Below are 26,490 nucleotides of genomic sequence, written 5' to 3'. Positions count from 1 at the left end.
TCTCTCTCTCTCTCTCTCTCTCTCTCTCTCTCTCTCTCTCTGTCTGTGTGTGTGTGTGTGTGTGTGTGTGTGTGTGTGTTTGTGTATGTATGTAATAAAATTTACACACGTACACATATTCTGTGTGGGTGGGTATTTTCCATCAGGAGCTACCAATCCTGGTGATGGGTGGTGACAGCCAATACCATTTCCAGGCATCACTAACAGTATTATTTCTTATGGTGATGACATTCGTCATGGGGCAGGCAGTGTGCTTCACAAGCTTGTTTCTAAGTTTTTCTTCCTTACAGCAACATTAGCATTAGTTAAAGACAAGGACACTATGTTTCCTGGGCCAATAGTCCACGCATAAAGCTAACTAATCACGGCCTCCAGGCCAGGCCTCGGGACAGCAAATCCTGCACTTTGCTGTCTGACTGTCATCCTTGCAGGGACACAAGCCTGTCATGGAGAAGTGCAGGACCCTGGGCAGTCCCACTGACTCTGGTTTATTCTCACAATGCCTCCTCACACAGCAGCCGGGGCCTACTCCATCCCCTCCTCCGAGGCCATTCTCCAAGGCAGAGGGAGTTGACATCTAGTCCATTGATCACCTCAAAGCCCTCTCATCCTATGGGCACACTCACTTCCCCATTGTCGCCGTCCCTGGCACACAGCGCTCATGTACTGTGCTAATCCAGCCCAGTCTTTTCATTCCTGAACACATCAAACTTGGGGCTTTTACACTAGCAGTTCCCTTAGCCAAGAACGCCCTTCTACCCTCCTCTAGGCTAGCTCCTCTTCCCTGTGGAGCTTAAATGTCCTGTCCTTAGTGAGGTCTCCCTAGCACCCTCAGGGAGCTAGCCTGCCCCTCCAGTGCATCATCCTAGCTAGTCTGCCTTGCATTTACCATGGCCACCTTCCTCCTTCCTTCTCTCCCCCTCCCCTCCCCCTCCCCTCCTTCCTTCTCTCCCCCTCCCCTCCCCCCTTCCCTCCTTCCTTCTCTCCCCCTCCCCTCCCCCCCCCCTCCCCCTTCCCTCTTCCTTCTCTCCCCCTCCCCTCCCCCTCCCCTCCTTCCTTCTCTAATTTTCCTTTCCCTCACTGCCTACTGTAATATCTGCTACACCTCATGACAGTGTGAGAACAGTACTCACCACATGTCTGGCCTTTAATAATTGCCCACCAGATGAATGAGCCTTCTTTCCTTTCTCAGAGAAAACCACCACACAAAGACAGATTTCTACCAGGCAATCAGGGGGTTTTCATATCATTCCCCCTTCTGGCCTCTCCACTGGAGGATTTCCCCGAAGCCCGGAATCTGCAGGACTCCCTCACCTCTGTAGGTCAGCAATGCTTCATCAAGGAACTCGGCTGCCTTCCGGAAATGCTGGGAGATGTCCACCTCTGGGAAGTCATCCACCTCCACTCCCAGGTACTGGATCTCCAGGCCAGTGTAGAATTCAGAGCCCGTGTAAACGCCGGTGCCGTGTGCAGCGTTCAGGATGTGGGTGATGCCCAGCCTCTTGAGCCGGCCCTTGTTCACAGCCACGCTCCTGGGGAGAGAAGCAGGGAGTGGTTGCCAAGAGTCAGAACCAGTATATTATTACCAGTATGATGGGGAGCACGTAGCTGGATAGTGCTCCCTCCACTGCCCCTTGCAGTCTGGAGCTCACTGCTAACACTTTAATAAAGAGAGGCCAATGCTTTAGGCATCAGAGAAGAGGCATCAGCCAAGGAGAAGACATTGGAAATGTACAGGCGTCAAAGCATAAAGATGGCATAAAAAGAAAAATTAGGAGCCCAGAGAGATGGTTCAGTGATTAAGAGCACTGGCTGCTCTTCCAGAGGACCAGGAGTCTAGTCCCAGCTCCCACGTGGTGGCTCATAACCACCTGTAACTCCAGTCCCAGGAGATCCCTCTTCTGGCCTCAGGCATGCGTAGATGTTCATGCAGGCAAAACATGCATACAAAATATTTTTTAAAATAGTAAATAAGTAAAATTAGAAGTCTTGTACTCTGGCATCACATGCTGTGTTCTTCCAGATCTCCTCATACACATCATTTTATTTTGTCCTTAAAAACTGAAGAAATAGAAGGGGCAGTTTTGTTCCTGTTTGAAGATTATAAAAAACGAATTCAAGAGCTTTTACTCAAGGCTTGAAAGGAGAAAAAGACCGAACAAGACTAGTATTCAGGGCTCTTTCTTCTGTAACTGAGTAAGTAGAGCTCAATTTGAAGAGCCCCCAGGACAGCTTTGCTCAAAGAACCACAGAGGCCTTTAGTTGGGGACATCTGGAGATGTCTATGACCACAGAATACATGCTTCTGGACCCGCACATCTAGTTAAAGGTCACTTAGGACTTGATGATCTGGGAATCAGTTTCTGGGCAAAGGATCACTCCATGATGGAGTACAAGACCCGGTGTCCAAAGCTCTCTCCACACTGCCTGCTTCAGGGCCCTAACCTCTGTCCTTCAATTCTGGCTCTTAGGTAATTGCATCAGGAAGATAACTCATTAAAGAGCCAATGAATCAGCAAAAATTAGTTTCACAAATTAGCCTACTGGTACCAATTATGCACTGACAAGACCTTGAAGAGATGGACCATGAGAGCTGTTTTTGTGTTTACTCCAGAAACCACTGATTAACTTAAAACTGAGTTTTCTGATTATAAAAACTACGTCGAGGGGACCTGAATATTTCAAAAGAAACACAAAGAAGAAAATAAAACTGCCTCTCAGGTACTTTTAACATTCTATCACATTCCTTTCTAATCTGAGGTTTGTGAGAATATGTACACACACACACACACACACCACTCACACACACACACACACACACACACACACACACACCCTAACCAACATCATACTGTATAATACACTATTCTTTTACTTATTGCATACATTTTCATATTTTGTTAAACACGTATGCACCATGGGTACTGTCAGTAGTTCCTAACATTCTCTTTTCGGGTTATTAGGATGTGGCGAGGTGGTGGAGATGATGGAGTTGGCCAACACCTGTATCAGGAAGCTACCTGGAAGGGCAAGGCTGTGCTAGAAAGCACTGATGGGAAGGAGGAGAATGTGGTCATTTTGTCTGGGGATCTCTGTGTGCAGGATGATCAGAAAACTTTCTCCAGTGTCAGACCTGGGTAAGGGACCAGGCAGGAGCCATTTGATGGACGGAACCATGGAGACAGACCTCTGGTGAGCTAGAGGAATTTCATCTCAGGGATTAACCAGAGGAGAAGAATAGGGGGCCAGGTCTCCCCATGAACACACTCACTTCTCAGCTATGAAGACATTGGGCCAGACCTCATCCACCTCATTCCGAGGGGCCTCTTGCCGGTCCTGGATCAGGGCCCGCTGCAGGTCCAGCACACAGGGGGTGTTGAACAGGCTTTTGTCATTCATCTTCTCCCTGACACGGTTGTACAGGTCTTCCACCAGCAGCTGCTCGGCAGACTCCAGCATGCCTGGACACTCGGTGTCTGTTCTGAGACCCCGAGGCTTGAGTTCTAGAGGGGACATGTGGCATTTGTATCAAAGAGTTAGCAACGCCATAGCTTTCCCCACCCTTTGGGAGAGTCTGGGCCAGCTAGCTACCAGGATCTTGGCACAGATGGAATGCCAGGAGGATCTGCCAGGAAGGACTGACTTAGGACCCAGGAGGACCATAGTATTGGTCTGGACTTGTGCAAGTGGGTATGGGGGAGGGGAAACTCAAACTGGTTTCTGCCGTTCACTTCTTTGTCTGTAGAGCTGGCTGACAACATTTTAGACCTAGTGTTTGGGTACTTGAAGTATGTCTGATTTGTGCCTTTAACTTCCACGATGCCCAGTACAATGTGGATGGTCATATGTATTTACTAAATGAATGAATGAATGGTGTTAATATAGTCCCCCTATCACATCTGGAATGCAAACACTCTGCAGAAATGTTAAACTTTGGTAAGTCAATTATGAGACACTACCGTCTGAGAAACATTTAACTTGCTTATTTGTTTCATTCACTATTTGCTTCCCTGCACTAAAGCCCTAGTGTCCGAGGTTCTCATCTGCCCGCAGACCTCATCTGCCTACTCTTCTTACCTCCTAGATTCTGGGAGTGTGATCTCTTGAGCCTGTCCCAAGCCAGGACCCAGAGCCTTTCTGACAAGATGTCAGAAAACTCAAATTCTACATAAGTTCAAGTTCTAGCTACCTGAGCCCTCTGTCACTAGTAATGATGCCTTGCTCTTACCAACCCCATCAGAAGTGAGGCAGACCGCCTGAAAAGGTTATAAAAGAATTGGAAAGAGTAAAATCATGAAAGCAGATTGGCCCAAACTTCCTAGGGGACAAAACAAACCAAAACCCCAAAACATTTCAACCAGGATGGGTATCCTTGAGTGAAATATATTTTATGTTGTCTGGCTCAAAATTTGAGTATAAATATGAACATCACTACCTATCCTATATCCCCCTAATTTTCCTTATGCCAACCTACCTTCTCAATTTAAATTTTTAAAATAACTATTTCTTTTCAGATTGTGTGGTGGGGGCACATACACCAACGTGTACAGGTGAAGGTCAAAGAACTCAGTTCTTTCCTTCCACTTTGTGAGATTAGAGGATCAAATTTGGGCCACCATCCTTCATGGCGAGTACCCTTATCCACTGAGCAATTTCACTGGTCCCACTTTATCAGCTTTTAAAGGTAATTTGAAGTCTATTCTTTTTTTAAAAAAAAAGATTTATTTATTTATTTATTATGTATACAGAAGAGGGCGCCAGATCTCATTACAGATGGTTGTGAGCTGCCATGTGGTTGCTGGGAATTGAACTCAGGACCTCTGGAAGAGCAGTCGGTGCTCTTAACCTCTGAGCCATCTCTCCAGTCCTTGAAGTCTATTCTTAAGCAGAATAGATACAGATCTAAATGTTTGAACAGAACTCTCTGGGTATTGCTTATACCTATCAATTTCTTGGGCTCGTAGGTTTGTTTCTATTACAAGCCCTCCACACTCACCCCAACTCACAGCCCTTAAAGTTAACAAAAACAAAAAAAAAAACCAAAAAAAACCAAAAAACAAACAAACAAACAAACAAACAAACAAACAAAAAAACCAGAATGGACAGTTCTGGGATCACGGTGGAGCCGCCTGCCTCCGTGACTATGGACTAGAGAACCATTCACATGGTATGGGATTATTTCCACTTGCCCCATCAAAGTTATTGAGGTGAATTTGTTAGACCTGCTCTCCTCAACACAATGGGCAGCACTGGACAAGCATGTCTGCCCCTTCCATCGGGCCCCTGCCAGAGTCTTCAGCCCTCCCTGTGCCCACCCAGATGTCAGTTTCTTACCTTCATTGATGATCTGTTTGGCAGCCACAGCTGAGGAGAGATGGATGGGCTCCATGAAAATGCTTTCAGTTTCTGCATCTGAGACCACTGAGTACCTAAGAGAAAAGAATATATGTGGGCTAAGCTCAGCAGCATCATATGCATGAAGGCGTTACAACAGTGGAAACCTGTTCTGATGCTAGCTATGTGTGGCAAAGAATGAGAGATAAGAGAAAGGCCCGCACTATGTTTTGAGAATGCTGTGTGATGTGTATTCTACAGCTTGGGTACCTGTGATAGGAATCTGAGTTAATACCTCTGATTCTGGGTTGCCATGAAAAGATGTGGTAGTCTGGATTGTAGAAAGAGGAGTGTGTGTCCATGGCTGGAGAACTGACCTAAGGCCCTAGTCTCTTACATGTGCTAATGTTCTGCCCCTTCTGCCATCGGTACTATTGAGAATGTCACCAAATGTGCCTCTACAGGGGTCTGCAGGAATGGTGGGCTGGACAGGCTGTTCCCTCCATCCCCAATACCTTCTCCCTGCTCGTACAGAGATGGGTGGACAATGGAGGTGATGTGAAATGCCACTGGCACGCTCGAGCCACAGGTCCGTCCTGATTCTGAGCTCAAAGGATCAAGGGTCAGGCTGAGCCCAAGGAATCAATACAGTAACATGGGTAAATATCAAAGCTATTTCTCAAAAGAAATTCAAAGGAGGCGTGAAAAGGAGCACCAAGGAGCATGGGGAATTAGGGGAGAGCAAAGATTAGGACCCCTGTAAAGTACTAGTGAACTCCCCTCTTATGGAAGGGTTTTCCAGGTATGAGTGAACATTGGGTTTCCTCGCTCATCTAGTCTTACCTTTAGAAACAGAGTGATTTAAAAAGTGAGGAGATTTAACAGATAGCATTTCTGAGTGCCCTCTGGGAATATAACCCTGACCAATGTCCCACCAGGAAGAGTGAACTGTTACTCTTGTTTTATACATGAAGAAAGGTGATCAGAGCCGGAGAACACTGTCCAAATGGCAGATTGAAGATGCCGTCAGGGCAGTACTCCTTGAGGTCCAGTCTTGTGCTCTGTCCAATGCCACTGATACCATCTAGGCGCAACAGTGAGATGAATCCATCAGAGAAGGCAATCCCACTGGGTTCCCAGGCCCAACAGTGGCCGTAGGAACGTACTTTAGAAAATACTTGTGAGAATATGCATAGAGGGATGGATTTGAGCTGAGTAAAGCTGAGCTGAGCGGAATCTAGCTGCATTGAATGAAGCGAATTTCAGATAAGCTGGAAGGGAATGAAATTGAATTGATTGCAAGAAAAACTCCCCCATAAGTACCTGTGACACCAGAGTATAACCTTGGGAGACTAGTGTACTCGGTATCAGCTAGGCAAGCAAAAAATGCTTTGCTAAAAGAAAGCGGTAGCCTGCGGCTCTACCCAGAGTGTGGCCAGACCTGCCTATGCAGCCCAAGGAAGATGACACCGTGGCATTATCAGCCATAGCTCCCAAGGACTTTCCAGTAGCCATTGGTCATTGAGATCACTCCCATTTTACCCTCAAGTGCTCCTTATGAACAGAAAGTGCATCTTCAAATATATATGGTTTCAGAGTTACTGTGTAAAACTAAATGTCCCCTAGAGGCTCACATGTTTGGACAGTTGGATCCTAGTTGGTGATGCTATTTTGGAAGGTCACGGAACTTTCGAGAACTATCTGATAAAAAAGTAGGTCACTAGAGGTAGGCCTTGAAGGTTGTACCTCTCTCAGGTTCTGGTCTAGTGCCCTCTGTGCCTTGGTCTATGATGGAGGAGCAGTGTATATACTCCCTTGACCGACAGGAGAGCTACTCCAGGGGTGTACCTTTCACAAGTTGTCATCCATATTGGGGTGAACTTTTTGGTGATGCAGCTGCTCCTATAAGTAACCTCTCAGCCATGCTCCCATAAGTAACCCCAATAAACTCACTAATTTACCAAGCTGGACTTTAGTGGTATCTTCACTTTGGTTTGTTACTGGTTTCCTATCTGGGGGAAGTAGATACTTGTTCATGTCTTCCCAGAAAAAGCCACAGAACACCATATATGGAGTCTGACTACCCAAGGGCCCTGCTGAGTTTTCCAGCCCATACCAAGCCCCTCAGTGGTGGATCCTCCATCTATTCTAGCTGATATCTCAAGAAACAGATTATTTATTTAGTCCTATCCAGAGTCTTGGCTTGAAAGGAATGAAAGTAAAATAAAATTATTGTCTAAGTTCTTAAATTTTGTTAAGCACAATTAAATAACGGAAGCAGTGTTATTCCAAGGACTAAGAGGTGAGTTTGGGCACATACTAAGGCATTCCTTAAGAGTGTTGAACCAAACCAAAGTCATTGACAGACCCACACATGTTGTGGGTGTGAAGTAACAACAAAATATTGCCAACATGGGGGCAGGGCAACCCAGCCTCTACACTAGATCTGTGGTCATTCTGAGCTCAGGGTTTATGGCAGTCTTGGTTTTCACACACATTTCAGAAAATCACAGCCAGTATTAAAATTTTTATAATGGTATGAGTCATATTTCCATGTCAACAATATTTGTACAGGGAGTTTTATTAATTATTTATCAACAACATTATTTATACTGGTATTAATAAAATATTAATCATTTTACTTGCTAAGGGTCAGCCCTATGTAAATTAATATTTGGAGTGAACAAAACAAACCCATGGTGAGGACTTTGGCACCACTGTGAGGATTATAAAGGGGTCTTCTTTGAACAGCCCCTCATTTCTCCCATGGGGTCGGCTGTCTTTGTTCCACTGAGGGCCCCCAGGGCTCTGCACCCCCTTTGGGGCTTTCTCACATCTGTAATCTGACACCCACTGAAATTAACTCGCTTGTCTGATGTGGGAAGATGCCCCACAAGGAGCTCAGCATGTGGCGTTGGTGATCCTGGTCTGGTTTCATCTATCTTGATCACACCGTTTCCCATAAACTGTGGTCCCCTCAGATTGTGAGGACTTGTGCTTTTTTAACACCTGCTCTCACTGTGTATCTCAGGCTGGCTTGAACTCTCTGGATAGCCTAAGTTAGCTTCAGACTCCTTCCACCTCCACCTCTTGGGCTCTGGGATTACAGGCATGTGCCACTGCAGCAGCCAGTGTTCAGGCTTGGTTTCAAGGGATGTAGGAATTGAGGATCTGTCCTAAAAGTACCTAAACTCTGAGACGCAGAAGGAAGATTTGAAATTAAAATTTAAAAACAGAAATGGCTGAGAGTTATTGCTGCTCCTGGATTTAAAGATTGAACTCGACTAATGAATGGGTCAGCGAACACCAAAAGGTACCAGGAGGATCGCCACTTTGGAGATGGTTGTCAGCTTCAAAACAGGAAAACAAGGAAGGCGAAAGCAGATTTCCTCCCTAGCCCCAATATGTCTCTCCTTGGTTGCTCGGCATTATTTAGTGTGGCGTGTGGGATTTGGACACCAATATTTTTCTGAGTCTGCCGCCGTGAGGAAATATGAACCTAATAGTCCTAAGACTGTTCTGCCGCACATAGGGTTTATGAAGTCCAATAATGAGGGGTGTGTAAAACGGAAGAAGATCTTGCATTCTGCAGAGAATCAGGATTGTAGGAAAAGAAGAAAGGAGAGAGAGAGAGAGAGAGAGAGAGAGAGAGAGAGAGAGAGAGCCTGAACAGTGGCCCTGTTGATATTTGCAAGGTCAGTGAGATGGCAGCCTTGAGGTTTTGATTTATGACCACATCTGTGCCTCAACCAGTATTCCTGAGATGGAGTGAGGCGACATGCACACCCTGATTAGAAAGCAAGGCTGGCTGTTCCAGAAGGACAGGCAGAAAAAAGAGGATCTAGGATCGATACATACCTCATCAGAGGATCAGGAAAGCAGCGGCTAAAAAAGCCTTGAGGGCGAATTGAAAGACAACAATAAAGGAAGTTTGATGGACTTCCTAGCTGAGACCAGGAGAGGCTGCAGCTTTCTTTAAACCTGTGTTTTTCAAAATTGCAGACTGTGACCCATTTGTGCATCCTGAAATCAATTCAGGGGGTTATGCCCTGTGTCTAAGAAAGGGAAAACGGAAGGACAGAGGTAGGGAGTGAGGGAACCACTGTTCGATTTAAGGATAAGGGTAGTTTGGAAAAAAATTTAAAATGTATATGTATAGTGCACACACGCTGAGTTGTGATGTAAATGGTTTGTTCTCCTGCAGATTATAAACCAGGAAGTTTGAAAGCCAGTGCACTAAACCAATTGCCGGGCAGCCTAGTGACGGAATGGAGCTGTGATGGTCCCACCAGACCTGCCTGCAGCTAATCACCTTCAGTCAATGAGTTTCTTGCAGATGAAATTGGGGTGGAGTCTGGGGGGGTACCCTTTTTGATTTGGCCTTTGTGGACAATGCCAGTTAAGCGCTGATAGGGGAAAGGTGGGCAGAGGTCCATGTACACCCCAATTTCTTCAGGTAGCTAGGAGGTGAAATGGAGATTGGGTGAGGGAGACGCCCTCAACAAGCTACTACACTGGACAGGGGTTTACATTTCACTGTTAACTCATAAATTCTTAAGAAAAAAATTCTGCCTGGAAGACAGATGACTGTAACTGCAGGCTTTCTTTCCCCTGGAGAGTTTGGCTGCCAGGGGCTGGCTTGAAACCTAAGGTGTTTGATGCCAGTGTCCACCTCAGTTAGAAATGGAGGTTTCCGGGCCGGTCCGTTGTCTACATCCTTTCATCAGGTTCTTAGGTCCCAGGATGAGATTCAGATGAGGCTTAAACTGTGAAGACTTCCTGCCAGGACCACAGCACACTGCACTTCAGGACACAGTTACAATTGCTGTGTTGATTGTGGCCATTTGGAACATGTACTGAAGTTGCACAGAGCACTGTTCTTGTCTTACAGGAAAGTTTTGTCTGCTGGGGTGGGATCTAGGGCTGTCGTGGGTCGAGGGTGACCTATCCTGCAAAGGTATATCTCCCCAGAACCTGCAAATGCTTTTTTTTTTTTTTTTTTTAAATAAAGGATCATGGTGATGTAATTAGATAAAACCATCCTAGATTAGGATGATACTCAAAGCCAATGGTTTGTTTCCTTATAAGAGGAGATAAAGAGGGGGTAGAAATTGGAATTAATGCTACCACAAGGCATGAAATGGTCACAGCCAACCAGAGCTAGGAGACAAAGGAGGGGTCTCCTCTAAAGTCTCAAAGGGAGCAAGTCCCAATGACCTTGGCTTTACACTTCTGGTCTCCTAAACTACAAGAAAGTACATGTATGACTTTCTGTAATTTGCTCACAACCCTAGGAAACAAGTACAAGAACTATTCAGTTGGGCATAGTGATGCATTCCTGTAATCTCAGCCTTTGGGGAGCTGATACAGGAGAACAGCAAACTGGAGGCCAGTCTGGGCTACACAGTAAGACCCTATCTTGACAAATATACCACGAAGAACCTGCTGGTGAGCTGTTTGCTAACTTGGTTTATATATTTTAGAAAGAATCAAACATTGAGCTAAAGCAATAAAGCAAGAGGTGAACCATTCAGGATGGGGATCCAGAGCCAGAAGCAACGCTCTGCTGATGAGAACACACCATTTGCTTCCAGCAGAGTTAGACAAATGTCATATCCCCACCGGAGTGTGTGCAACTCTCCTGCAAGAAAAAATCTATTAATATTGTGAATAACTAAAAGGGCTCCCTCTTTGGAAGAAAAGTGAACTAGGCCACCATTTATCAAATATCTAAAATGTGTTCATATATGCTATATTGTCTGGTCTCCATCACTGAGAAAAACGATTATTCCTGATGGTTATTTGTATAGCACATTCTCGTGGCTAACACGCTGAAGAGCAGATCTGACCTGGGTTTTGGTCCCAACAATATCCAAGTTCTTTCCATGGTGTGATCCTGCCTACTACAATGGGTCCTCCCAGCTCCCAGGGCTTAAAAAAATGGATTTATTTGCGATAGGATTTATGTACAAATTGCACACATTTAAAATGTAATATTGGTGTGGTGAGTTTCCATTTGGGAGCACTAGGGCTTGACTTGTCAACCCTTCCAAATTGCTGCATTGGTCCTCCACCTTACCCCACCCTGCCCTATGCCCTCCAGGGAATCCCTGAGCTGCTCTCTGCCAATAGAGATGAGTTCAAACTTCCAGAATTTTCTAAGAATGGGGTCATAGGGTGTGCACTCATTTTTTTCCCGACTGTTTTCACTTTGGGATCCATCCACATGTTGTCTGGGTTAATACTTCATGCCTTCTTTGTGCTGTGTTGTATTCTCATTATGAGAGTACCACAATGTGGTTATCCACTCACTTGTCGGTAGATTTTTAGGCTGTTTCTGACTTCTGAGTTCTTACGAAAAAGCTGCCACGAGCATCTGTGTACAGTTCTTTACATGAAGCTCAGCTTTCATGTCTCATTTCCTATCTAGAACGGCTGGTCCACACAGGGATAGGAATCCCTTTAGGCAGGTATCCACGCAATTTTGAGACAAATGACAGTTTGGGAAATGGCTGCCCTCTGTATTTCCAGCCTAAGATTGTTCCAGTTGCTGCATCCTCATGAACAGCTGGGGCGGCTAGTGTTTTTCATTTCAGACACTCTACTAGGCCGGTAACGGTAACTCATTATGGGCTTAGTTCCAATTTCTCCAATGACTAAGGGGTTTTGAGCATAATTTTCACATGCTTGTGGGTGATATGTATATCATGTTTGGGGAAACGTATTTTCAAATCTCTTGTCTGTTTTAAGTTTGAATTTTGAGAGTTAAAAATATATTTCTTGAAATTTTCAGGTTTAAAGAACTATATTCTAGCTATAAATGCATTGCCAGATGTGTCACTTGCAGATGTTTTCTCCTAGTCGGGAGTTGTCTTTTCAGTTAGTGGGGTGCCTACCAGGTAAGCATGAGGACCTGAGTTAGATCCCCAGAACTCCTGTAGAAAGCCTGGCACTATACACATGTTTATAACATCAGTACTGGAGAGAATAAGCAGGAGAATCTCTGGAGCTCACAATGCGGCCAGTGGAGCCTAGTGGGTGAACTCTGAGCCAGTGAGAGAGCCTGTCTCAATAACAAAGTACAAGGAGCATAGGGAAACAACGCCAGAGGTTGACCTCTGGCCTTTAGATGAAGTGTACATTTATCCCCATACATGATCACGCGCGTGTGCGCGCGTGTGCGCGCGCGCACACACACACACACACACACACACACACTCACACATACCACCACCACCACCACCACCACATACACTCACACACACTCACTCACACTCACTCACACACACTCACACACACCACCACCACCACACACACTGAATGCTTACATCAGGGTAGCTTTTGGCTTCATTCTAGGCAATGCAGTGGGACTGCCTGTGCTTATAGTCAAACACAGTCATAGCTCACACTTCAGACTTTCAGATGACATGGCACGACATGGCATGCCATCCATCATCCGTGTGCTTTCCTTGAAGATGTCTGAAAACGGTAGCTTATTGGAGACCTGCTTGCAGGAAGTCGTACGGAGTAGACACAAACCAAGAGGGGCATCAAAACCAGCGGGATTCAGCAGCAGTCACTAAGAACCAGAGACATCAGCTGTGGATGCTGGACCATGTCTGAAGGATGCTCAGCTTAGTCCACTTGTGTTTCCGGCTCATGCTAGTTTTATCTGGGAAGGGGGACTGGCTGCTTCAGGGCAAAGGGTCCCACGCAGGTGTGATTTCAGTATCAGCAGGGGCTTTTGCCTTGTGGTAGGCTGACTTGATGCAAACATGCAGCTCTTTCTCCCAGCTCCAGTCCCAGTGGCTTCCCTTACCTCCATGTGCTCTTACTATTTGCCTTACTTAGTCAGCCAATAATCGGAGAAGCCGAACCACACCAGGAGAGAGTTAATAAAACACACGCTCTCCAGGGCACCATCTGTGTACCACTGACTTCACTTATCCAGCCTAGCGTTGACTGGATGGCTTGTCATGTTGGAGTACATATTCCGGTGCACATTTTTTTCTTGTTTTTGTTCGGATGCATTGAGAGCGAGCCTGCTGTGTCAGAGGGGAGCCAATGCCTTGAACTTCAGTGGACAGAGTGTAAAAGCTCCTGATGGTTCTGCCAGTACACACCCTCGCCAGCAGTGCAGGGAAGTTCTGATTCACTACACCCTCTCTAACATCACCAACATCAGCCTTTCATTTGAGATACACCGGTGAGGGCTGGAGAGACGGCTCAGCCGTTAAAGGCTAGGCTCACAACCAAAAATGTAAGATATGCTGGTGAGCATGATGTAGTAGTAAATTGTGGTTTAAATTTATTTTGGTTTTTTATTGATTTTTTTTTACCATAACTTAACTATGATCAGAGAAATTTGTTGGTACACGCATAGCCCACTAATTGACCTATTTTAGTATATATTCTATATTCCCATGAGAGTGAATATATTGAAGTTGTTGGGCACATAGACATACATGCACATACATGTTCTATAAATGCTAACTAGGTTAATTTGTTTGACTATATCTGTATTATTCATGATTTATTTATCTCATTCTATCATTTAATAACATAGGTTTAAAAATATTTGGTTAAAATTGTGAAAATTAATTTTTCCTCTTCTGTCAGTTTTTTAATTAATTAATTTTATGTATACATATATATGTAAGTGCACCAGATGTGTGTAGTACCCACAGAGGCCAGAAGAGCATGTTGTGTCCCCTGGGACTGGAATTATAGACTGTTGTGAACTGCCATGTGGGTACTGGGATTTGAACTGAAGTCCTCTAGAACAGCCAGTGCTCTTAACTGCTGAGCTATCCTTTCTGCCTGGATCTTTGTTTTGTTTCTGCTTTTGCTTTATGTATTTCGAGGCTATGTTGTTAGGTCATAGGTATTTAAAATGACTATATTTTCCTGGTGGACTGAACCTTCAATCACCACGACATTCCCTTCTTTTTCTCTAGCATGCTTATCTTAAATTCTGCCTTGTCTGGAATCAAAGGTCTTCACTGGCTTGTTTTCTGTTTGCGTCTACCCTTGTGGCAGCTGTGTTTATCATCCAGAGGTGACCACAGTATTTCCTATCCTAATTTTTCCCTTTATAATGCAACCATGAAACTCTTTTGATTGAGTGTTGAGTCTTTATTGTTTCCCTTTGAAACTCTGTGGAGCGTGCATGTGTGTGTGTGTGTGTGTGTGTGTGTGTGTGTGTAAAGTATAGCAGAAGAGATGCGTGTCTTGTGGTCTAGGTATAAAGAAACTCACACACTCTGTCTTGTTCTTTGGAACACAATTCTTAGGATTTTGCAGCCCTGTTTTAGCAGCCAGCATGGCCCACATGGAGAAATTGCAGAGAAAGATAAATTCAGGAATTCTGAACACTAGCCCAGTTAGTCACAACATAAAATGACTATCGTGAGACATCCTTATGACACCCGGCCCCAGCTGTTGAGGTACCCTTTGCCTTAAAGTCATTCTAATCTTCAAATACTTCCAGCTCAGGCTTCAGACATCCCAGACCAAAGGCAAGCTCACTCCACGGTGCCCTTCCAGGTGCCTAATTATCAACACAATTTATTTTTTTTGTCACTGATTTCTGAAGCTATCAGCAATCAGTAAAATATAAGATTTCTCTTGCTAGCCTTTGTATATCCTTGTCACAAACAGCACATGGGCTTTAAAAAAGGGAGTCTGATAATTTTGCTCTTTTAATTGGAATATTTGATCTATTCAAATTTAATGCAAATATGTATACATTTCCTTTTCAAACCACATTCTCCTTTTCCTTCTTACTTAACGCACCTTTTCTGTATGTTTTATTCCCCTCTTCCTTATTTTTCTTTCTTCCTTTCTTGCTGATTATATTTGACCCTGGCCTTTTGCCCTGTGTAGTGGGTAAGTGTTCCAGCTTTGACCTGAAAGTACTACCCCCACTGAGGCTTCCAGTGACTGTCATACCTACCTATGATTGGCTCCTGAGGTGGGGCCGAGACCGGAGCCCTTAAGACCCAAGATCCGGACGTGCTGCTTTCTTGGTTCCCGGTGATCCTGGATGCTGCATGGTAGACTGAGCAGAGTTCTCCAGAGAACCCAGCTGGACTGCACCTCACCTCTCCCGGATCATGTAACCAACCCCTTTACTAGCTGTGAGTCACACACACACACACACACCAAAATGAACCTCCTTTTTAACTACATGGGGTTGCCTTAATAAGTTCTCGATTAGCCCTGGTGAGCTACATACTAGTTATGGATTCTTTGGCAGAACTTCCTAACAGTCACACTGGAAACTACAACATGTTCCAGACTTCCTACCCAAATGTACAGTATCAGGTAGTCACTCAAGATAATCGTCATCAAGTTGAGACAAGGAAGGAAGACACAAATGAGGGTTGAAATGGAGCTGTCCAGGGCACACAGATCACAATCTACTGGTTTTGACGGGATCCTATTTTCAAACAAAGTGTGAACTTTGGGGTAGAATATGCTCCATTTTTCATGTTCAAGACATAATTTGCAACAGCCATTCAGCCTCCAAGGAAGTCTTGCTTTCCCACCCACTTCACGTGTGGCAGTGGAAGACAATGAACAAAGAGAGGGCACAGAGCCCTGCTGTGGAGTGAGCGAGAGGCCCAGGGGAGTGGCAGGAAAGAGAATTCCTCTTAGGAGGCATATTCTGGTTAGAAAAAATTTCTTCACTTCTGGAGTAACCATGTTCACCAGTAACAGGACAGCCACATCTTCTCTCCTTTTCTAGGATGAAAGCTTTCCTACCCATCATCCTGGAGAGACTATGAGGTGCTGCATTCAGGCTTGAGACAGTCAAAGAGTTCTGTGTGGGCACAAAGGTGATGTGGAGTAGACTCATAGAAGGGGGATGTGGCTGAGACTGCTGCATATAGACAAATTCACTTCCTCTTCTCCCTGGGCCCATGAACCCAGGACCTATCGACCTTTGCAAGCAAGTAGGGCCTTGCTGAGTTCCAGCTGGTGGGCTCTGAACAGCACCGTGGGAAATGCTTCTGTTTTACACCCTTTACCATGTACTGCCAAGCACAGTGACTTTAGAAGCCATGTTTTAATTAGTGGACCCAGAGGACAGTAGCACCCCAGTTCCTGTCTGTTTGCTCAGGCACCTGTCTTGGCACTTATCAGAATAGAAAGGGCACCTCTATTTGGTCTACCAGAAGCATCACTGGAATGCACAGGACTTCCACACCCCAAACACACACAAAGCTACCTTTGCCTTAGGGAAGTGTGGTGGCTTGGATAAGAACGACTACCATAGATTCGTATGTTTGAATGCTTGGTCATCAGGGAGTGGCACTGTTCGAAAGGATTAAAAGGTGTGGCCTTGTTGGAGGAAGTGTGTCACTGGGGGTGGGCTTTGAGGTTTCAAAAGCCTAAACCAGGCCCAGTATCTCTCTTCTTGCTGCCTATGGATCAAGATCTCAGCTACTTCTCTAGCACAGTGTCTGCCTGCATGCTGCCATGCTCCCAGTCACTATGACAATGGACTAAGCCTCTGAAACTGTAAGCAAGCCCCAATTAAATGTTTTCCTTTATAAGAGTTGCTGTGGTCATGGTGTCTCTTCACAGCAATAGAACACTGACTAAGACAGGAAGTGTGGACGAGTACAACTACATCTTAAATCTCTGATAGCTTTTTCTAGGTGCAAACACAGCACTATTACATAATGCTAAACTTGAAGTCTCCAAGCCCCTTCTGGGCTGAATGCCTGACCCACATGTGATGAGCTCATGGGGCTAGGACCACCCCAAAGCTCATAGCTCATCTTGATGAGCTATCTTTCTCCAACAGGGAGCTTTGAACACTGAGCAGAAGCCGGTGAGGGAGACTCCAGGAGAACTCAGGCAAACTAGGGTCAAGAAGAGTTACCTAGAAGTCAAGATTCCAAAAACTAGGGGTACAGCTCAGTATAGGGGCCATGTCCAACAAGTTCTGTGAGAGCCAAAGTTACATTTTAAGTTTTAATTACTATGCCCAAGAGATCCATGAAACAAACATATCCCTGATCAGCAAGCCTCTTGTCCAGGGACAGATAGTTCCTGAAATGTTGGTGGCTATTGCTTGTGGGATATAACAAGCCACATGTGTTCACTCCCCTAAACAAGTTTGTTTGACCCATCTGCACCAGATGTGCTTCATCACACGCGGACGGGAGGTTCACTGGCAGGAAATGCATCAGGATGTATGCTTGCCCCTGATTGGACCTGATGGAAAATACTTAGGCTGCAGCAAGTTGTGACTCGGGGCCATTTTTCTGGGAAACCAGAGATGGACCTGGCCAGAGACTCCATCAACTGGCCAGTATTAAATCAAAGCTTGCTTCAAATTTGGCTTTAAATTATGGGGGTGGTCTTATTCTCCACCGGTGGGATTAATAGTTCTGGTTCAGTCCCAAGTGTCTGGGCTCTGGTTCAGTCCTGAGTGTCGGGTGAAGAATGGAGAAAGGACAGAGTTCCCTGAGATACTGCAGTTAGGCTTCACTTTTGATTGACAGGGAGACAAGAACTTAGGGATTCTTCACATCATTTGTTGACAGAGCTATGCTCAGAAGGCACGTCTCAATCATGGCAGAAGAAAACAGGCATATATATATATATATATATATATATATATATATATATATATATATATATATATGACAGGCATAGCTCTGTCAACAAATGATGTGAAGAATCCCTAAGTTCTTGTCTCCCTGTCAATCAAAAGTGAAGCCTAACTGCAGTATCTCAGGGAACTCTGTCCTTTCTCCATATACACACATATATATGCTATTGTTTTAGCATTTCTTTTTCTTCCTTTTCTTTTTTTAAGATGGGGTTTCTCTATGTAGCTCTGGCTGTACTAGATCTAGCTCTATATACCAGGCTAGCCTCGAACTTGGAGACTGCCTCTGCCTCCCAAATGCTAGGATTAAAGACATGCGCCGCCACACCCGGATTCTTTTACTTTCATTTTTTTAAAATTTTTTTTACACTTGCTTATTTCTGTGTGTGTTGGGAGAAGGGTACATATGCTTCGGATCCTGTGTGGGGGTCAGAGAACAACTTGCAGGGGTCAGCTCCGTCCTTCTACTGTGTGGACTGTGGGGATCAAACCCAGGTGGCCTGTCTTGGTGGCAGCAAGCGCCTTTACCCAGTGAATCATCTCTACAGCCCAATGGCATCTCTCTAGTACCCTGTGTTTTCTTAAAGAGTCACATGAATTTGTCAACCTACATCAGCCTAAATCATCAGTGCTCTTAATGGGACAGAAATGACTCATCCCAGAGGGCAGAGGGCTCTTCTAGGAGATGTTTATCTCCCGCACTGGCATCCTGCCACTTGCCCCAGGGTGTTTCTATCCCTTGGAAAGCAACAGCTCCATTGTGGATGCAAAATTATTTTAGCACCAGGGCCTGGCCCATGGGTCCCTTTCCTCCTTTGTCTCTCCTCTTACACTTTCTGGGGCCTCAGTGCTCACCCAGCCCCGATCCCAGTGAATCAAGCACGCCCTGTAGGTAGACCTGCCAAATTCCCACTCCCAGGTTCAGGCCAGCCGCAGCACTTCCCAGAAGCCCTTGGTCCTTCCCCGTGCGCTTGTCTTCGCCCCACCCCCACCCCGCCAGACCACGGTACCACAAATCCTGGAGACACCAATGTCAGTTTGCCAGCATGGAGAGCAGAGCCCAGGGTCGTACCCAGCGGACACGTATGACGCTCAGCACGGCCTACTTACTGGCTAGGGGAGGGACTCCGGAGGTAGCGGGCCTGTATGGCTTTCACATCAGCTTCATCCTCCTCGTTTGGAACCACCTGCTCCTCCTCTGGGTCTCCACCAGTCGCCATGACAGCCTTCAGCCTCGGTCTGTTTGGCAGGGGAGATTGGTTAAGGAATCAGGTTCCAGAGTTTTGTAGGGGGGAGGGGGTGTGCCACCAATGTCACCTTGGTGGCCTGAGAATAGGGAGAGTGCTGCATGCTAATATCCCAGTGGGTAAAGGACCTGTAGGGAAGCCAGTAAGATGGAGCCCAGCTATCCTAAGCAGGACGCCATGAAGTGAGGAAACACTTAAGAAATGACAATCGGCCTCCTTTTGTGGAAGTAAGTGGCAGCCAGGCAGAAGTTTGCCATAACTGTAGAGCAGGGGGTTAAAAGACAGCAGATTCCACAGACTGAAAAGGACACTCATGGACCCCCTTCCAACCACACGGATGTGCACACCCTTTATCTTTACTGGAAGGGACAGCAGGCCCCCCTTCAGGGACACTGTATCAGTCAAGGCCTTGGACCACAGGACCATCCCATAGCCTATTAAGGCACAAAAAGTCCCTGACGTCCCAGCTATGGCTGTGGCCTGACACTCAGGGCAGACTGGCACTCTCTTGAGTCAGGACCCAGCTCACCACAGCAGACTTAAGAGGACAAACACTCACCTCTGGCTGGTGGGTCCACACCAAGGGCCAAGGACCCCAGGAAAATGACCAGAAGCTCCAGCTAGAGAGCGACCACCCTCTCTCCTTTCTGGAGGGCTTCTGCTCTGAGGGACAGCTGTTAGCAAGAAACCTTAGCCAGCCTCTAAATTTAGCCTCTGGCCCCATCGAATGGCAGCTCTCAGGGAGGAAGGAATGCAGGCTCCACTTAACCCTTTCCTTCCAGGCTGAATCCCAGACACTGATGTTTAGCAGAGGATTTAGCATAGGCTCACACTGTAGGAGGAAGGACCTAAAGGAAGCCCATCTCCTCCATGCAGGAGGCTGCCTGTTGAAAGCGCTTTCTGAGATTACTCCAAATCAGCACATTTGTAATAAACAAGCTTACCTTGGCCTCACGGCATCTTGAGGAGACCTAGGAAAGAAAAGTACTAAACAGGCTGGTCCTTGATAGACAGGTGCGGGGAGAGCACCGTGTTATGATTAAAGAGAGGTCACAGCTTACAACCAGCCTGACATTTTTTAACAGAAATGTCTAAGGACCATACAGTGGGCAAGTTGTGCCTCCCCTTCATATTTTTGCCTCAACATTCACAGCCCCTGGTAACGGCCAGTTGCAACTAGGGATAACATAGAAATTCTGAGAGTTTCATAGACGTCAAAGAACTCATGACCCACCCTGTCTCATGACATTCCTGCCACTATCCCTAAACTCCCCAGTGGTATGACAGGTCACCCTCTCATCCTTCAGGTCCTGAGACTCTGTGCACCCTGCCATCTATCAATCTCCGCGTTTCCAGTTCACCCTGTTCACATTCTGTGATCATACCTTCAGCCATACATCTTTTCATCATCTCCACGTTTGTAAATAAGTACTAGTTATCTCCTATCCACCAGGCCCTGTGCTTGACTGAGTTAGCTAGACACATAGCTCAAAGCATCCTGTCTTCCTAGCTAGATGGAACCGTGCCCAGTGTAGTACCATCCAAAATTGGCTGAATGAATGAATGAATGAGCTCACAGTTTATTAGGAGGCATGGGACACAGACTAAATATAACTGAAGTGTAAGGTAGAGTGTGGTTCTGGACCTGGAAGAAACTTGGGATGCTGCAGTGAGTCACAGGAAGGAGCAAGCCCTCCTGAACTGGGAAGCCGGGGAAGGCTTCATGGGAGAAGTGATGTATGAGCAGGCGTTTAATGGGTAAGTTAGATGAAATATAGCTGATATAATGGTGGAGAGGAACTTCAGAGAATGCAGCACACAGTTCTGGGGCAGGAAAGAATGAGCTGTAGCTATAAAGAAGTGTCCAAGTACAGTCAGAACAGAGGTTACAGACTGGGGAAGATAATTCTTGAAAGGGAGGGCACGTTGAGGAATGAATCCTACCACACCTTAAAGGACCATTTAAGGAGCAGCAGACATTCATTTGTTAAGTTCTGTGGAGTCAGCAATAGGACTGGAGTAGAGACCCAGCATCAGAGGACTGTGTCTTAGGAGGGATAATCTGGCAGTGGGGTCCTGAAATCTTGGAACAGAAAACGTATTTGATGCAATTAGAGAATGCAACAGCGTGACTAACGTGTAATAAATAGAAAGCTATAACTTTTGTGAGCTGACTAAACCTGGTAGCTAGAAAAGAGGGCTCCAAGTAATTTGCACAGGGAATTCAGAATACAAGGCACACCTGGAAACACATTTGCAGTCATTGTGTGTCCAGAAGTGAGTTTCTCAAGAGTACAGGGAGGTTCAAGACTAATAGCTTAGTAGAAATGTGAACAAACTTGGCAGAGATCACGTCCAGTGCGAAGTTATTACCCCCTAAACAGAAATCAGCAGAGCTGTATGTGTGGATGCAGAAGACTAGGATATTTGTTAAATGAAAAATTCTGAAATGACATAATATCATTTGTGCATATTCTACAATGTATAGAGTGTCTGAGGCAGAACCTGATCCAATAGCTCTCTGGAGAGCTATTTCTTATAACACTTGTCCTTTTTTTTGTCCTTTTTTTTTCTTTCTTTCTTTTTATGAGGCCGAGTCTCACTATGTATTCTTGGTCCTGAAACTCACCCTGTAGACCAGGCTGACCTCAAATTCGCAGAGACCCACTTGCCTCTGCCTCTGAGTGCTGGGATTAAAGGTGGTAAACGTTCATCTGTTACATTTAAAGGTGACAGATATCTCAATGTCTTGGGACTGAGGGATTCCCAGGATGCATGACTTTGTCACTGAAAACCGAGACAGGAAGGCTAAGACATACTATCTTCTTGGTTTCTTGTGTATTCGCTACTTTCCCAGGCAGAGTACCAACTCTGAGTGTAGGAACTTCCTGTGCCCTCCAAGACTAGGTCTCTGTTCTAGTGTGGGTGTCAAGGAAAGAAGAGGAAGAGAAAAAGACCATGCTGGGTCTTAAAATGTGCCTCAGCAAATGTGGACAACACCCTTCTTTTACTAGCTTGGAATCCTACCTCCGAGATTATTCTCTTTTTATTACACACAACTTCCTTTCAGTTATGTGAGGCCCACACCTAGTGAGAAGCCCAGGACTTTGCACCCCTACTAAGGAGGGAGAAAGCAGGGAGATGACTGGCTCCAGGGAACAGTGGGGAAGACTCTTCTTGGAGCCTTTGGTAGCGTGGGTGGAGTGCGCGCCTCGCCCCATAGGTGAGCTCACCTGCCAGTCCGTTGACAGGGTGGGGCATGTGGGCCCAGCCTGGCACAGGTGCGCAGGAGCAGACCTGCAGGGACTTCGGGGTGAGCCAGGCCAGAGGCCGCTGTAACTTAGCCCGTCAGCCCACACCTTGTCCAGTGCCTTGCCGGTTCCAGCCTGGGTTTGGGGCAGAAAGCAAACAAGATCATGTTGGCGAAGGTGGGACCTGTGCTGTGGATGATGCTCTGTACAAGTGAGTAAGCCCCCTCCTGCCAGCTTTCTGGGGAATGGGTGAGATGTCCCTCACCTCCCCCGGTCCTACTGAGCAGAACTGTGCATTCTATTGTTTGGGGGCAGTTTTCAGGCCTGTTCCAAGATCAAAACGGTTTTTATCTCAATTAGTTAGTAAACAACCCTCATCTCATTGCTGGAACAAGTAGCTCCAAGGGTCAGAAATATCTGACTGGGGAGACACAGTATTTGAAATCAAGGATTGGTCTAAAAAGTCCAGGAGGTGGCTCTAGCTATATTCATTATCTGGGGCAGTGGTTCTCAACCTTGCTAATGCTTCGACCCTTTACTAGAGTTCAGATACTCCCTACCCTGCCCACTCTGAACCCTGAAGTCTCAAGCAGAGGAGCACCCCCCCTCCCAAATCAGCGATCTGTGGGTTTGCAGCTGAATCTAAACTAAGTGCTAAATAGCAAAGTGGTTATGTGGAGATGGGTGGGCTGGGTGATGCTAGACCAGCATCAGGGTGTCTAGGCACAGAGCAGTAGACAGGGGATGGAGAGCTGAGCGGAGTTTAGTTCCGAGACCCTTAGTTCAGTGTGTTTGGCCATCAGCTTGCAACTCAGGAACTGTTGCTGGCTTCCAGGATCCAGGAACCATGGGAAGAAGTGAAAGCTGAGAAAGAGAGAGAGAGAGGAGAGAGAGAGAGAGACAGAGAGAGAGAGAGAGAGAGAGAGACAGAGAGAGAGAGAGACAGAGAGAGAGAGAGACAGAGAGAGAGAGACAGAGAGAGAGAGAGAGGAGAGAGAGAGACAGAGAGAGAGAGAGAGAGAGAGAGAGAGAGAGAGAGAGAGGAGAGAGAGAGAGAGAGAGAGAGAGAGAGAGAGAGAGAGAGAGAGACAGAGAGAGAGAGAGACAGAGAGAGAGAGAGAGAGCCCCAGAAGCCCCAAGGAGCCTGGGACACAGAGCCCAGGAGACTTTGGTTTAGCTCTCTCTTCGGAACTTCCTGGCAAGCACGGAACCACCAGGGACACCACCCAGCACAGTCTTTCCAGGTCTCCAGTCTTCCTCTCCTGTCTGTTACTGAACCAGGATTTGGGGCAAAGGACAGATTGCGAGGAAGGAAGGATCAGATCAAGGGTTGGTTTGAGGGGGAGTTAATCAGCCTAGTTGGTTCATGCTCTGTGGACAGGTCCATTTTCCTGAGGCAGATGGCACCTTATCATTAGATGGTCTGGCCACTCACTCCCTCATCCACTCAGCTCTTTTCTGGGCACAGGGATTGGGTAGTTGCTCTAGAGATGGGAAGTCTGGGTTCACCGGCCTCGGCTATCAGCTCTGAATAGAGGATGCTTGCCTCCGGGGAGGGATGTTGAAAGTAAATGGCCACCCACCCATACCTGGCTCAGGGATTCTCTGACCTTCTCGCCAGGACTTTCCTCTATACCCTGCACACACACACACACACACACACACACACACACACACACACACACACACACCATACCACACCACACCACATCACATCACAGCATAAAACCCTGTGTTCTGTAGCTTGGTACTCATCCATGTGTGCATAAAAAGAAGTAATATTGGCAGAGGGGAAAACCAAAAACCAAGAACACAGTCACTTACCCAGCTTAGCAATGAGAAGTGTCCCTTAATTCTAAACTGCCTGGAGCAGGCTGGTGGCCGCCTCCTGGAGTGTGAGGCATGTGACCCCTGGGTGAACCCAGCCAGCAGAACTAGTTCTGGGGGGTGTTTCCTGACACACTGATAAAGTATATATTCTCTCCGCACCCCCCCTGCTCTCCCTCCTGCCAGCTCAGCTCAGAATCACATGCCCACCACATTTTCCTCCTCCACGACTCTAGAGGAAAGGTTGGTTTGATGGGGCAGAGGATGCCAAGAGCTGGAATAGTCATTGCCAATCCCCAGTACCATTACAGATCAAACCAAAAAGCCATCAGGCAGTGCTCTCGACTGGGCCTCAAGGGAGGGCATCACTTCCTGCTTTGTGTGAGGGGAAGCCTAGGCAGGAATCGCAGAGGACCTCCTTCTTCCCTCCTCTACCTGATTGTGCCCATCTATAGATGGTGCTGATTGTTGGGAGAGAGACACTGAGGTAATGAGGTAGCTCTAGGCTTGCCAGGGAAGCGGAAGATACCACATAAGGTTATATGGAGGTGGTATAAGTTGGCACCCTAGAATTCTTTTCAGATTTATTTTACTTTCATGTATATGAATATCTGCCTGCATCTGTCTATATGCACCTCATGGATGCCTGTTGGATCCCTGTTGGAATTCGGGTTATAGATAGCTGTGAGCTGGGTGCCGGGAAGCTAACTTTTTTTTTTTTTATGACTGAAGAGGTGGGAGAGTGACTCAGTAGGTCAGAGTACCTGCTGTGAAGGCCAGAGGACCTGAGTCCAAATCCTTAGCACCCACATAAAAAAAGTGTCGGGACAGGTATCATTACACATGCCTGTAGCCCCAGCATTGAAGAATGGAGACAGGCAGATCCTGGAGCCTAATAGGCAGCCAGCCTAGCTGAGACAGGGAGCTTCGGATCCAGTAAGTGGTACAGGCCTTTAATCCCAGCATTTGGGAGCAGAGGCAGGTGGATCTCTGCGAGTTCCAGGCCAGCCTGGGCTACAGAGTGAGTTCCAGGACAGCCAGGGCTTTACAGAGAAACCCTGTTGCAAAAAACAAACAAACAAAACCCAAAAAACAAAAAAAAAAAAAAAAGAAAGAGAGAGAGAGAGAGAGAGAGAGAGAGAGAGAGAGAGAGAGAGAGAGAGAAGCCCTGTTGCAAAAAAAAGCTATGTCAAGTGATACAGGGGAGATATTCACCATCTTCCTCTGGCCTTTGCATGAGCATACATGTCTATGTACACACGTGTTCATACACACACACACACACACACACACACACACACACACACACAACTAAAATTGGCCTGCTTTCATTATCATGTGCTGATATTCCTAAATAGAGTCACTGACAAACTACAGCTTCCCATCAAGTAGATGCCCCTCCCCATATTAATGTTATCACAGCTGGGGACCTGTTTCGTCTGGCTGTAGCATGGGCAGCAGGGGCAAATTATTTCACCTTGTGACATCTCAGTGTTGTACTCTGTAAAACACAGAGGCTAATTTACGATGCATCAAATGCCCACTGTACCTGCCCCAGGGTTCACACAGGCAAAGACCTGAGAACCCAGCCCTGCATGGAATCACTGGATGGATGCTGAGTTATTATTGTTGACATTATTAGACAGAACAAATGCAGGAACAGAAGTCAATGAGACGCCAGTGACCCATCATCTAAGAGCTCTGATCTGACCAAAATGAGCCAAGAAATGACTCAAAAGTCACTGTGGATGAATCCTAAGTTATCACCCAAATAGCCACTCTGTGCCTGTCCACATTACTGCCCCCGCCTCAGGCTGCTAGAAAAACCGTCTATTTTGTGCACAAAATTGAGGTTCTTCAAGAAAAGATGTGTAAGAAGGATTCCAGCAGGAACTCTCCAGGGGGAGAAGTCACTGGTCAGTTCTGCCAGGAGCCAAGACTTGACAATATAAAAACACATGCACAGACACACGCATGTACGCACACACATACATAGAGACACACACAGATACACACATAGAAACAGACACATACACAGACACACACACACACACACACAGGCACACAGAGAGAAACATACACACACTGACACACATAGACACACAGACACCCCCCTGCACAAACACACCAACACACACAGACTCCACAGAGATACACATAGGTATACACACTGAAACACACACTCAGATACACATACCACACA

At 46.3% G+C, this 26,490-nt stretch overlaps 2 protein-coding genes across 2 annotated transcripts in view; one reads left to right on the top strand and one right to left on the bottom strand.

Annotated features, from left to right (window-relative positions):
• The window catches only part of Styxl2 (serine/threonine/tyrosine interacting like 2), a 28,087-nt gene extending 8,219 nt beyond the window's left edge, over positions 1-19,868 (bottom strand). The window contains exons 1-5 of the mRNA XM_036201768.1: positions 19,769-19,868; positions 19,073-19,201; positions 5,335-5,429; positions 3,272-3,503; positions 1,315-1,532 (exon numbers count right to left, since the gene is read on the bottom strand). Coding sequence (XP_036057661.1) covers positions 1,315-1,532; positions 3,272-3,503; positions 5,335-5,429; positions 19,073-19,182 — 655 coding nt within the window. The 5' untranslated portion in view covers positions 19,183-19,201; positions 19,769-19,868. The remainder of the gene's footprint in view (positions 1-1,314; positions 1,533-3,271; positions 3,504-5,334; positions 5,430-19,072; positions 19,202-19,768) is intronic.
• Positions 19,869-22,468: 2,600 nt separating this feature from the next.
• The window catches only part of Gpa33 (glycoprotein A33), a 35,496-nt gene continuing 31,474 nt past the window's right edge, over positions 22,469-26,490 (top strand). Inside the window, exon 1 of the mRNA XM_036202692.1 lies at positions 22,469-22,671. Within this exon, the coding sequence (XP_036058585.1) occupies positions 22,469-22,671 (203 nt within the window). The remainder of the gene's footprint in view (positions 22,672-26,490) is intronic.

The sequence above is a fragment of the Onychomys torridus genome, chromosome 11, assembly GCF_903995425.1.
Source record: "Onychomys torridus chromosome 11, mOncTor1.1, whole genome shotgun sequence".
In the NCBI taxonomy this organism is placed as follows: Eukaryota; Metazoa; Chordata; class Mammalia; order Rodentia; family Cricetidae; genus Onychomys; species Onychomys torridus.
This window is presented reverse-complemented; position numbering and strand designations above follow the sequence as displayed.